General features: G+C 41.4%; 1 protein-coding gene across 10 annotated transcripts in view; it reads left to right on the top strand.

The window, feature by feature from the left end:
• Positions 1–13,024, top strand: part of Cage1 (cancer antigen 1) — a 29,980-nt gene that overhangs the window by 2,017 nt on the left and 14,939 nt on the right. For 5 of the 10 annotated variants that reach the window (XM_060372324.1, XM_060372323.1, XM_060372322.1 and 2 more), the window contains exons 2-5: positions 2,672–2,927; positions 6,362–6,449; positions 8,291–8,811; positions 10,638–11,690. In XM_060372324.1, coding sequence (XP_060228307.1) covers positions 2,823–2,927; positions 6,362–6,449; positions 8,291–8,811; positions 10,638–11,690 — 1,767 coding nt within the window. In that variant the 5' untranslated portion in view covers positions 2,672–2,822. The remainder of the gene's footprint in view (positions 1–2,671; positions 2,928–6,361; positions 6,450–8,290; positions 8,812–10,637; positions 11,691–13,024) is intronic. The other 5 variants (XM_060372326.1, XM_060372325.1, XM_060372320.1 and 2 more) reach the window with 4 other exon arrangements.

The following is a 13,024-nucleotide window of genomic DNA, read 5'->3' as shown; positions in this document are numbered from 1 at the left end:
AATACCTCTGTTCAGATTTGAGATTTACATGTTATGGACCGCAGTATTTTTACTGTACATGCAGTTTTCTGATCTTACAGAAATAATTATTTCATTGCAGAAAACAGACAATATTTTCCTGATGTAATTTCTCTGCATATAAATATTAACATAGTATATCTTTGGATGGTATTATATCAGATAGACAAATACAGCTGATTTGTAAATTGTTAATTTAACAAGTGGTAAAATTATACGTATACCAAAGAATTGTTTTAAAATAAATTTCTATATGATTTGTTATCAGTGTTTTATTTGTATGCCTACTTTGTATACATGTAAATTTTACAGAGTGAGTGGAAAAAGTTTACAAAGCCCTGGTCTAATCTGCTCCACTTGATAGAAAAAGAGAAGACTATAAATATGAAAATCAGGGGCTAGAGAGATGGGTTCAGCTGGAAAAGCACATGCTGCAGTTTGGTTCCCAGCACCCAGGTCAGGTGGATCACCCCTACCTATGACTCCAGATCTAGGGGATCTCCGAGGACACCTTGAATCACAAGCATATACCCACAGAGAAAGACAAATACATCACATAATTAAAAATAAGTAGGAAAGCTAGTGGGGCCAGAGAAAGTAGAGGGCTGACATAGAATAACACTGGCCTGTTTGTAGTAAGAAATACTGAAAACTATAAATAGACTCCTTGCCAGACAAGTGTAATGTGTATATGGAAGATTTAGTAACAGCCTTGGAGTAGTATAAGACTAACAGTAAAAAGATGAGTTATGAAAGAACTATGCAAAGGCTAATGTAACACCGTAGGCACTAAACTACACGATGTTGCACTGCTTTTTGTTAGCTTGAGTCGTCAGGGGAAGGAAACCTCAACCGGGGAGTTGCCTCCCTCAGACTGGTCTGTGGGCATTTCTGTGGGGCATTTATTACTGATGCTGGAGGGTCCAGTCCACTGGTCTGTGCCATCGCTGGGCTGGTGGGCCTGGGCAGCCACTGTGGTATGTGTCATCTCTAGGCTGTAAAACAATAAATAGGGCTGGAGAGATAGCTCAGAGGTTAAGAACACTGGCTGTTCTTCCAAAGGTCCTGAGTTCAATTCCCAGCAACCACATGGTGGCTCCCAACCATCCATAATGAGATCTGGTGCCCTCTTCTGGCACACATGCAAACAGAATACTGTATAAGTAAATATTAAATAAATTATAAGTAAGTAAAGTAGCTGAGCAAACCAATAAGCAGAGTTCCTCCCTGACCTACCTGAAGTTCCCTCGGTGATGGGCTTTAAATCAGAAGCATTAGCCATAAGCCCTTCCAAGTTGTTTTTGGTTATGGTTTTTTATCATAGCAACAGAAGGTGAACTAGGGGACGCTCTCGGAGAAGCTCCAGCTCAGGCAGATGGCTGGAAAGGTGGAAAGCATGCTTTTGTAGACAAATGAGCCTGATCTGCCCACACAGGTAGTAGTATTGGGTGAATGTGGCTGGGGGGTATACCTCCACAGACACAGAAGAATTTGGACTTTGTGATTGGACCTACTCATCCTGTCTCCTGATGGATGTGCATAAGAATGCAGATCAGTGAAGACTGGAGAGAGAATGAAAGCATGGATTGTAGACAGATGCTTATAAAAGAAAAATGGGCATGACTGGATGACCAGAGCTGAAGGCGATGATGTAGGACTTCTAAGATGCCTCAGTTTTTCAGACTCTTTCCCAATGTGGTGAAAGTGGACCAAAACGAGCAGAAACTGAGGCTAAATGTCATGGTGGCAGCTCATAATCCCAGTAGTCAGAAAGCTGAGGCAGGAAGATTGCCACAAACTTAAGGCAGCCCAGGCTGCATAGCAAGACCCTCTCTTAAAAACAAAACAAATCAAAGCAAATTTCAAGCCAACAGGTATAGTGTAAGAAAAATTGTACAGTATTAGATTTGACTTAGTATATTGAAATAGCATCAAACAGAAATGCAGTACTTTGTGAAAACAAAGTTTTTTATAGTGTTTTGGAAATAACAGACTTCTTTACTTTGTATGGCTCAAGTTTTGTAGGACATTGGAGAGAAGCTACACACATTGGCTTGATTTTGGCCAAATCACTATTTACTGTGATACCAAGTTAGAAAATGGCATTTAAAAATCTAAGGTGGGGGCTGGAGAGATGGCTCAGTGGTTAAGAGCACTGATTGCTCTTCTCGACGGACCCCTGTTCAATTCCCAGCACCCACATGACGGCTCATAACTCTCTGTAACTCCAAGATCTGACACCCACAGACGTACATGCAGGCAAAACACCAATGCAGATAAAATAAAAGTAAAATTATATTTTAAAAAATGCTAGCTAAAAAATCTAAGGTAGTCAATAAACTTTACTGCTTTTTAAAAATTCTTATTTTACGTGTGTGCCTGCGTGTCTGTCTGTGCACCATGTGCAGTGCCCAAGGAGACCAGAAAGAGGTGTGGAATCTCCAGGACTGGAGTTACAAACAGTTGTGAACTACTATGTAGCTGCCGGCAATTGAATGCCGGTCCTCTGAAAGAGTGGAGTTCTTATCCACGAGGCTGTCTCTCCAGCCCCCTCTGCAGATTTTCATATTGTGAAAAGGGGTAAGGGAGGTCTTTGCACATACAGGCTGACACTAAAAAGTGTGTCTTTCTCTTCTGTTTGCTTGTTTTAAAGAGGCCTTCCGTCACTCAGCAGTTAGAACTAAAGACTCTCAAAAGTTTCTGTCATCGTCCCTGGCAGCGCAAAACAAAAAGGAAATGTTTTTGTCATCATCTTCAGATCCTGCATGTTTTGAAGTGGATACTTCCATGAAAATTTAGAAAGTATGTCAGAGTTGGAAACAGTAGATGTCAATGGTCCTCAAGACGCCTTCTGCTCAGACTCGCCCTTCTGTTTAGAAGCCAGCTCCATCACTTCAGCCTTGCCTCAGGTGCGCGCTCTACATTAGTAAGTCTAAGGAGATAACCCTGGCTGTTCTCAGAGGAACTTTTTTTTTTTAATTATGAAGCATAGCAAAAGATCTTCAGAAGGAAGGGGCATGCAGGGACTGGTTGGTTTTCTTGGCCTGAGTGTACAAAGGGGGGAACACTTCTGTAGATGCTGTGCTAAAACAGTTCCTCTCTGTTCATGAAGTTCCAGGCATGCAGCTAGGCGACATGGCTGCAAGTCAGTCACAGACTGAGAGCCCTGCCTCCTACTCCACTGTGTTTATCTGGGGGGGGGGGGAGGGAGGGAGCAGCTGTCAGGCGGGACATTGACAGCCTCCATCCTGCATCTTCATGGGAAGTCCTGGTGCCTTTCTCGTGAAAGAAGAGATCGTGATGTCTCAGGATCCTCAAAGATGCTGAGTTTTGCAGCAGCTAGCAAGAGTATAGGAAGACGGTAGGAATGAATTAAGCTGCACCATATTGGTTTGTTTCTTTTTAAATGGACAAATAATGAAAAATTCATGCAGCCCAGATAAACTGCAATTTAAAAGGCTATCTCTAGAAAATCTTCCAAAAAGATACTTGAGGAATTGTCCATAATAGGTGAGATGGCTCAGCAGGCAAAAGCACTTGCACACACGTGTCCACACTCATACATACAAAAATAACTAAACATAACTTCAAAAGAATTATCCATAAGTTATTTTATTTATAAATTGAAAGAATCTATAAATTTAAAAGAACTATCAATATGGATAATTAATTCTTTTAATCCATAAATTAAAAATTTTTACCACATGATGCATAATTTCTAATTGTATTAGAAACATTTTTTGAGTAGAGGAAAGTTAAATTATTTTATGGAAGACAGTAGATAAATTATTCCATGGATGTGGTTTTATAGACTGAAAACATGGACTTGCTGATGGAGAAGTGGTCACACTGGCCAGGAGTGGTGGTACATAGCTGTAATCCTAACAGCCAGCATGTGGACTCAGGAGGATCTTAAATCCAAGGTCTACCTGGGCTACATAGCAAAGCCCTGTCCCAACACTTTGAAAGATTTATTTTATTATTTATGTGTGTGTGTCTGTTGCCAGTATAGCTACCCCACAGAGGCCAGAAAAGGGCAGCAGATGCCCTGGAACTGGAGTTATAAGCTGCTGTGAGCTGCCCAGTGTGGGTAGTAGGAACTGAACTTGGGTCCTCTGGAAGAGCAGCAAGTGCTCTTAACCAATTACTAATGATCTTCATAGTCCTTCAATTTTTTTTAAAGGAAAAGAAAAGAAAAAAAAAATGATTGGTTTTTCAGTGTACTGGAAAGCTCACTTCCTAGGGGCTTTTTTATATAATGTTTATATAATCTCTTTTAAAATTTCAGGATTTTAAAAAATTGTTTACTTTATGTGTGTGGCTCTCATGCCTGAATGTTTGTCTATGTACCACATGCATGCAATACCCAAAGGCCAGAAGAGGACTCCGTCTCAAAGAAAGGGACTGGAGAGAGACCTCCACTGTTAAGAGGGCTGCCTGATCTTCTACAGGTCCTGGCGTCAATTCCTAGCATCCACATGGTGGCTCCTCACTGCTTGCAACACCAGTTTCAGAAGATCCAGGACCACCTTCTGGCCTTCACAGGCACTCGACGCTCATGTGATACACAGGCATATGTCTAGGCAAAACACCCATACACCTAAAGTTTGAAAGGAATAAAAATACAAGAGGAAACTAGAGCTCAGAATTATCAGTGAAATTTTGTGAGAGTCAGGATCCCAAGGGGCTGTTTGAGATAGAACCCAAAGGCACGTCAGTGGTCCTGTTTGGTTCTTAGTACTTTAAAGTCTCACTAGGAGAAATGGTTGGGGAACAAGCTGTTGTAAACTGTAGCCCAGGTTTTATTGTACAAGGGCAACTCTGAAACAGCATTATTGGATAGAGGTTGATAGCAGTAAGAAACTTTCTTTAAGACTCCATATATCATTTGGCTTTTTGAGAGATTTTTCACTCCGTTGCTGGTTGCCTGCTTCTACATAGTAAGGCATCATTTAGATCCCCATACTAGATATACTATTTTTTATAAAACCAAGTGTTTCTTTTTCCTCAAAAAAAACTTAGTCACTTTGCTATCTTATCTCTAATACTAATTCAATATTCCCTTTTATCTTATATAACATTAAGAATACTGGAGAACAAGGCTACAAGTGTTTATAAATTCTTTAGTGGAATCTGGTATTACCTTATTACTAGAATTCTTATCTTCATTGTAAACAAAACAAAACAAAAATAACAATAATACGAAGCAAATTCCTACTTTAGTTCTGTTTCGACAAGATTTAATAAACGTTAAAGAATTACCTGAGCTGAGGCTGTCAAGGAGGCTCAGCAGGTAAAGGTGCCGCTACTAGAGCCTGGGGAGCTGAGGCCAGTTCCCCAAGGCCCAGGGAAAAAGCCAGATTTTCAGCTGTAATCTCAGCACTCCCACTGCGAGAAGGGAGGCGGGAGACAGGCGAGATGCCCAGAAACTCACAGACTGGGTAACCCAGAGTACATAGCCAGATAGAAATAGCAAGAGAGGTCCTTCCACAAAAACAAAGTGGAAGAAGGGAATCATCTTCCCAGAGTTGTCCTCTGACCTCCACACTCCCCATTGTATCTATATGCTTCCCAAATTATAGTAATGGATAAAAAATAATTACCCAGGCTGGGCATGATTGTTCTCATGTATAATCCCACACTTGAGAGCACAAGGTAGGACTATGACCATGACATAAAGGCTAGGTCAACATGATGAGTTTCAGGAAAGTCACATTTAGTGAAACCAATTTTCTAGCCCCCCCCTTCCAATTAGCAGCAAGAGATATGAACATTCTTATATATCTCTGTGATCAGAGATACATAATCTCACTTTTAAAAAAATATTGTCTTACTGTCCCTCAAAGAGAGCACACCATTGTCCACTGTCCATTGTCCACTACCAAATAGTCAATTCTGAAAACATACATACAAGTGTGTAAGCACACATCCTAAATGGATGTTATTTAAGAGTATCTAGGAATGTATATGTATATAAATATATACATGCAATAACAATTAATTAAAAAAGAAGCCATGAATTTGAAAGAGAGTAAAAAAGTATATATGGAAATGTTTTAGAAGATAGGGAAGGGAGAAAGTTACATTATATTCTTAAAAAATTTCTTAAAGTAAAAAAGAAAAAAGAAATACTACATAACAGGCTACCTGTCATTTAATGTGACTCTCCTAAGAGTGATTTACAGGGAGAGAAACATGCAATGGGAAAATGTACTAAAATGCATATTTTGGCTGTGAAACAACAACAATAAAATTCTCATCAAAAAACTAGCAAATTGTGTACTCTTAGAAGAAGCTGATGTTTTCTTGAAGTGTTAATAATGCTTTTTAAATTATTATACAGAATGAAATAGAGGACGTTAAAAGGGAAAATGAATCTATACACACTCTCTCTGAAGATATTTATAGCACACAGGACAGTTTGTTAGGTGGTAAGTATCCCTTTGCTGCAGTAGACAGAAAACTGTGTGTCTTATAATAACAACAATAATTCCCAGGTGCTGAGATAAGTGCTTTATACATGTCATTACAGTAAACCGACAGGCAATCCTATGAAATGGTGGAATTTTCTTTTTCTCAAGTAAGAGTGCTTTTTATTTCCATTAAGGAAATGATTTGGTCTAGGTTGTGTATCTTTCTTTTTTGAAAGAGCGAGTTTATTCAGCTCACTCTTTTTAATTTATTTATACAGTATTCTGTCTGCATCTCTGCCTACACACCAGAAGAGGGCACCAGATCTCATTGTTAGATGGTAATGAACCACCATGTGGTTGCTGGGAATTGAACTCAGGACCTTGGGAAGAACAGCCGGTGCTCTTAACCTCTGAGCCATCTCTCCAGCCCTAGGTTGTGTATCTTTAATCTGCAAGCTACGACTCAAGTCATGTCAAACACTAGAACACTACATGTGGTGGTTTGAATGAAAATCGCCCCCAGAAGGTGGTAGCACATGGCTTTAATCCCAGCACTTGGGAGGCAGAGGCAGGGGAGTCTGTGAGTTTGAGGCCAGCCTGGCTTACAGAGTGAGTTCCAGGACAGCCAAGCCCTCACAAAGAAACTCTTTCTTGAAAGAACAAAACAAAAAAAAAAAAAAAAAAAAGAATTCTCCTTTTGTTTCTTTAATAGATGGTCATATGTAGCCCAGGCTGGCCTTTAACTCCTCTCCTCTTAACACTACCTCCCAAGTGCTGGGATTACAGATGTGTGCATCACCAGGCACTTTTGTTTTATTCACGTCTTTTAATTATCCGTTTTTGAACGTCTGTGTACGTATAAGTGTGGATACACGTGTGCCATGGCAGCAGGCAAGTGGGGGTTCTCTCCTTCCACCACGACAGTCACGGACACTGAACTCAGGTTGTCAAGCTTTGTGCTAGGCGCCTGTACCTGCCGAGCCATCTGTCAGCTTTGAGACCGCGTCGCAGGTAATTCAGTCCAGCCTAGGACTTGCTATGTAGGCAGAGGTGTCCTTGAACACCTCATCCTCCTCCTGTTTCCACCTCGGAAGTAAGGATTGCAGGTGTACACCCCCTGTTCCAGTCTCTTTCTGCTGCTGTGTTAAATCTCCCTGCCAAGGCCAGGCGTGGTGGCGAATTCCTTCAATCCAGTACTCAAAATGAAGAGGCAGGCAGACCTCTCTCTCTCTCTCTCTCTCTCTGTGTGTGTGTGTGTGTGTGTGTGTGCCTTATATAGCAGAGGTTGACTTTGGGTATCTTCCTCTATTGCTCTGCCCCTTAACTGGTTTAGACAGAGTTTTGCACTAAACTAATTAACTGACTGGCTAGACCAGCTGGCCAATGAGCTCTGGGAATCTATCTGCTTCTGCCCTTAGCACTGTAAACTTTTAAAAATTAGACACCTTTCTGTACTTGTAATTATGTTATCCTATGCTTTTTTAAATCCTTTTTCAAAGAAAAATAGATGTTACTGTTTTGTGTGTTTTTGTCTGCGTGTATCTCTGTACAGCAGGTGACGTAGTGCCCTTTGAGGCCAGAGGAGAGTGTCAGATCTCCTGGGGCTGGGACTAGACATCTGTGCACGGTCACATGGGTGCTAGGCATCAGACCTAAGTCAAGCACGGCACACACCTGTAATCCTAGCACTTGGAGTTTAAGGCTGTCTTGAGTTAGTGAGATGCTAAAAAAGAAAAAGAGTTGTTTTGTTTGAAATAACATATAATTATTGAAAGATATCAACATTTATTTTTTAAATATAACTGTAACAGCTATCCCGTAAGTTTCTGGTAACTCATACTCTTTCTTATTCTCATAAGATATCAACCTTGGTAATTACACAGAGAGCATGCAGAATCAACCAGCTAACACTGGGGTTACTTCCTTGAGACAATTTGAACCCATCTGCAAATTTCATTGGATAGAAGCGTTTAATGATGAAGTGACACTCCAAGACCTGAAGGAGGCCTTTTCTTACTCTGAGAAGCTACAGTTGCAAAGCCAGGCGTACAATGATACCACAGATATCTGTGAAAAGCCAGATCTGCTTCAGGAGGACAGCCCAGCAGAAACTAGCATTTCTGAAAATAAAGACCAGCTTGTCCACGAGCATGTCAGGATGTCTCCTAGAGGTATGGCTCCCAACTACTACAGAGAAGAGGCTCAGCCATTCGTGGAAAAGTCACTGGTGAGAAGCACCATGGTGGACCTCTCTGTCAATGATCATCACCCCCAGAGACTTCTGAGTAAAGAAAATGTCTTCCGAGGTGGCGAAAGCATGTTTGTTAACGAGAACTGCCTGGCCCTGCTTGACCTGCGAGCTAACAGTAAAGCAGAGGAGGTAAGACTTGACTGTTGCTGTCCTTAGAGCCCGTGGGGTGTTCAAGGATGTGGGGTGTTTGAATTGTCTGAAAACACGCATTCTGAGACTTTCCCAATAGCATTAGCTCCTCTCAGATCAGTGCAAGGGACTTTGCTCCCATGGGCAGCTTAACAAACCAGATACAAAGTTTCCTAATAAATTCTGGCCATACCTAGAGATCAGCTGTGCCAATGTTTTCCTCTAAGGATGATGACACGCTGTCCGGAACGCCTTACTATTTCTATGGCACGGTATCAACATGGTGCCTTAAGTGTAACCCATCTTTATAGTTTGCATTTTGCTGAGGTGCGCCAAACCAGCTGGGACTCAAGAGCTGGACTTGAGGGAAGAGCTGAGGAAGGGGCATTGTACAGAGGTAGTTATTAAATCATATAATGAAACAAGCCCAAGATGTTTCTATTTTATTGGACTTCTTCAGACAAGCAAATATTTACACGCCTTAGGTTTCACTGTTTGATATCCTAACATCAACTAGATAAAGTCTATGAATTCTCCAGACAACTACCACAAAGAAGACCTTAATCCACAGCAGTATAAATAATCACCTTTTCAATGCAAGTTTCATAAGAAATGGTATTACTTGTCTCTGTGATTATGAGGTGCCTCCCCCATTTATTTGGAATTTAGATGGCAGTATTAGCTTAATCATGTTGATTTCTGGAAACCAGTATTTCAAAGATTCATCCGGGTTTCTTAGGATTGCTTATTCCTTTCCCATTGCATTTAATATTTTTTTTCTCAGTAGTCAATAGGTACTTTTGAGAATCTATTGTGTACTGGGGCAGGATATGTAATGGTTATATGACATTAAAAACAAACAAGCAAGAAAAACACATGGTTCTTGTCTTCATGGAAATAACATCCTACTAAGGGAGGTAGATATTAGCAAATAATCAAAAAATTCATGTGCACTTGAATCTTAGAACTACACAGAGTGGGAAGCTTGCCCCTGCCCGAGAGTACTTCTCCAGGCAGGGAGTCTGGGGCGGTTTCCTTGAAGCAGTTTTTGTAGAGAGAGGTCCACCGAGCAACTGTGGAGTGGTAAACATCCCACCGACAAGGAGTGGCGTCCTCGGACTCCCTGCACCTGCGTGGTCTGTGATACCTACCAGGACATCAAGGAAGCCCAGAGTCCAGGAAGCACGTGCCACAGGGAGCAGGGGGGGTGGCAGACAATGATGACAGGGTGGCAGGTGAGCTGTCAAGAGCAGTTATCGGGACCTTGGGAACCTTGCTTAGATGACTGACTTTATCCCAGGGCAGTGGAAAGCCAATAAAAATGCAGGGGCTCAGCATCTCTAAATTGATAGAGTACTACCCCTACAGATATTTTTCACAAGGGATTTAATGTCATATTCCTTTCAGTGTTCTATACCACAATTCTGCAGTCTTCTGTTGCATACAAACCCCCACCAAACATGAATTGTGGGCGTAAGTCAATCATGAAGTACGTCTGCCATTCTAATGTTCATAAGAATCAGCATGGGTGAAGTAATGGTCTGAACGGGATGTTATTAGAGATCTTCATTCAAAAGACCTTATAGTCTATAGGGTCATTATTACATTTGTTTAATTGATTTTTGAAATAAAAGAAAGCACTTTATAATGTGGCCAGAAAGTTTACATCCCGGAAGATGATGAGAATCCAATTATAATTTTTTTGTCTAAGTAGATATGATATGCATGTCTAGCTTATGCCTACTGCTTGTGTTCTGCCATGCTGTTTGGGAGTCGTACTCAGAAGTCTATTCTTTCACATTTATTTTATTTACTGTAATTTACAGCCTGAAGTGTCTTCAAAAGAAATATTGAATTCTGGGGAGATTTCTGAGATGTCTGTTAGCAACCATGAGGAAGTCACAGAAGATGGTGTAGACAGCCTGGCCATGCTCTCCCCTTGGTCTCCACCCGGCATCTTCAAGAGCAGATCTCAGGACCACTACATGATGCCTGCTGGGGAGCTAGGCTTGGGAAGCTCAGAGCCTCTGGAAGAGGACATGGCTTTAAACGAAGCCTTGCAAAAGTTAAAACAGACTAATAAAAAACAGGAAATGCAGATCCAAGACCTCCACGGTAGGAACTCGAACTTAGAAAACAGGGTTAAAGAACTACAGACAAAGGTCAGCAAACAGCAGGTATTGGTTGACGTCATAAATAAACTAAAGGAGAACATTGAGCAGTTAATTGATGACAAATACAATGTGATCCTGGAGAAGAATGATATCAAGAAGAAATTTCAGGATCTGCAAGAGGTTTCGGCTAGCACCAAAAAGCACCTTCTGGAATCCAAGAAAGACAAGGAGACCCTCCAGCTCCAGGTTAAAAAGATCAAGGTCCATTACGTCCGTTTACAGGAAAGGTACATCACCGAGATACAGCAGAAAAACAGATCGGTCAGCCAGTTCCTGGAGATAGAGAAAACCTTAAGCAGGAAAGATGAAGAGCTCCAGAGGCTGCAGCGACACAAGGGAGAGCTGGAAAAGGCCACCAGTTCTGCTCTGGACTTGTTGAAGAGGGAGAAGGAGATCCGGGAACAAGAGTTCCTGTCTTTTCAGGAGGAATCTCAGAGGCGGGAAAGGGAAAACCTGAAAGAAAGGCGGAAATTGAAGTCAAGAGTTGAGAAGCTGGTTGCTCAAGTGAAAAGCTTGCTGTTGACCTGTGAGAGTGAGAGGGCTAAAACTACAAAGCTCCAGCAGCAGGTCAATGAGCTGCAGCAGGAGAATGCAGAACTCCGGCAGCTGGTTGCAAGGGGGGAGCCGCAAACTTGTGCCCCTGACTTTGAGATAATTCAGTCAAAGGAACAGCTGGAGGAAGTGATGGAGCCAGATGTCACCCAGGTACTGATGCGGATGCTGAGTGTCTAACACACTCCCCGAAGTTTCAAGCAGTCTAGTGATGGACATTTAGGCTTGATAATAATCACATGTAGTGTTTGTTTGTGGAAAGAATTATTCTTAAAACAGAGAAACAGAAAGGGAATGTATCACAGAGTTAGAGAAGTTTCTACTGTTGCTGGCCACTTAACCTTAAAGAACAATAATTCTTGGCTTCTTGTGATGATTTTGGTAGAGATGATAATTGACCTGGGAATTTTCTTGGTACCATGACCAATGTCTAAAAGAGTCTTGAAAGAGGATTTCTTTCTTTTCTGGGGAGGTGTGTTTGGTTGGTTGGTTTGGTTTGGTTTGGAAGAGGATTGTGGGTCATGTCTGATTTGTTTTAGCTGGCTGCCAGAGAATTTTTGAAGTGTGGTTCCAAATCTGATTTAGCAATAAACAAATAAAAGAGCTCTTTTACTTACAAAGTAAAATCTATGCCATAGCATGTATTATTTGTAAAATTGTAAAGTACTGAAAACAGCATTAGAACCTTTAATCAGCACATTTGGAGAAACTACCTTTTTTTGTCATTCTAAAGCTTTGTTTGTTTGTTTTAGCAAAGTACCTGAAAGCACAGCCAAGAAGGGGTAATTTTCACAAGTCAGGGCACATCTATTATATTTCTTCCTTCGAGTATATGAATCTTAACTAAGTTGAATCAAATCTATTTTGGTTGGCTTATTTGTTTGTGACAGGATCTTGCCATGCAGCCCAGGCTGACCTGAAACTATGTGGTTAAGGCTGGCCTTGAACTCAAGATGCTAATGCCTGAGAACCCTGAGTGTTAGATTCGCGGGTTATGAGCCACTGTGCTGCCCAGGGAAAGTAAGATCTTGTTCAGAAAAAAAGCTGATCTAGTGGCAGCTGTGGGGGTGCATGCGCGTGGACAACTTGCTGAAGCAAGCAAGCCAGTTTGAGCTGGACAACTGGGCAAGTCTATTTTACTTTAGAGATTATTATTTGTTTGGTTGGTTGGGCTTGCTATATAGACCTGGCTGGCCTCCGATTTCTGGTGGTTCTTCTGCCTCTGCTTTCCAAGTAGGACATTACAGGTATGTGCCACTGCCCAGCTGTGTGTGTGTGTGTGTGTGTGTGTGTGTTTTTAGTGTTGCCTTGAAGGTATCATGGAATCATTTTCTTTTTCTTTCTTTTTTTTTTTTTCCTATGCAAGAGGTTTATTAGGTGGGTATGGAGGGAAGGGGGAACAGGACATGATGGGGAGAGAGAGAGAGAGAAAAGGGGAGGGGGCACCGAGAAAGAGAGAGAGTTAGAGAAACAAGAGCAGAATCATT

Source organism: Meriones unguiculatus, chromosome 19, assembly GCF_030254825.1.
Source record: "Meriones unguiculatus strain TT.TT164.6M chromosome 19, Bangor_MerUng_6.1, whole genome shotgun sequence".
Taxonomy (NCBI): domain Eukaryota; kingdom Metazoa; phylum Chordata; class Mammalia; order Rodentia; family Muridae; genus Meriones; species Meriones unguiculatus.
Note: the sequence above shows the minus strand (reverse complement) of the source record. Positions and strands in the feature narration are given on the sequence as shown.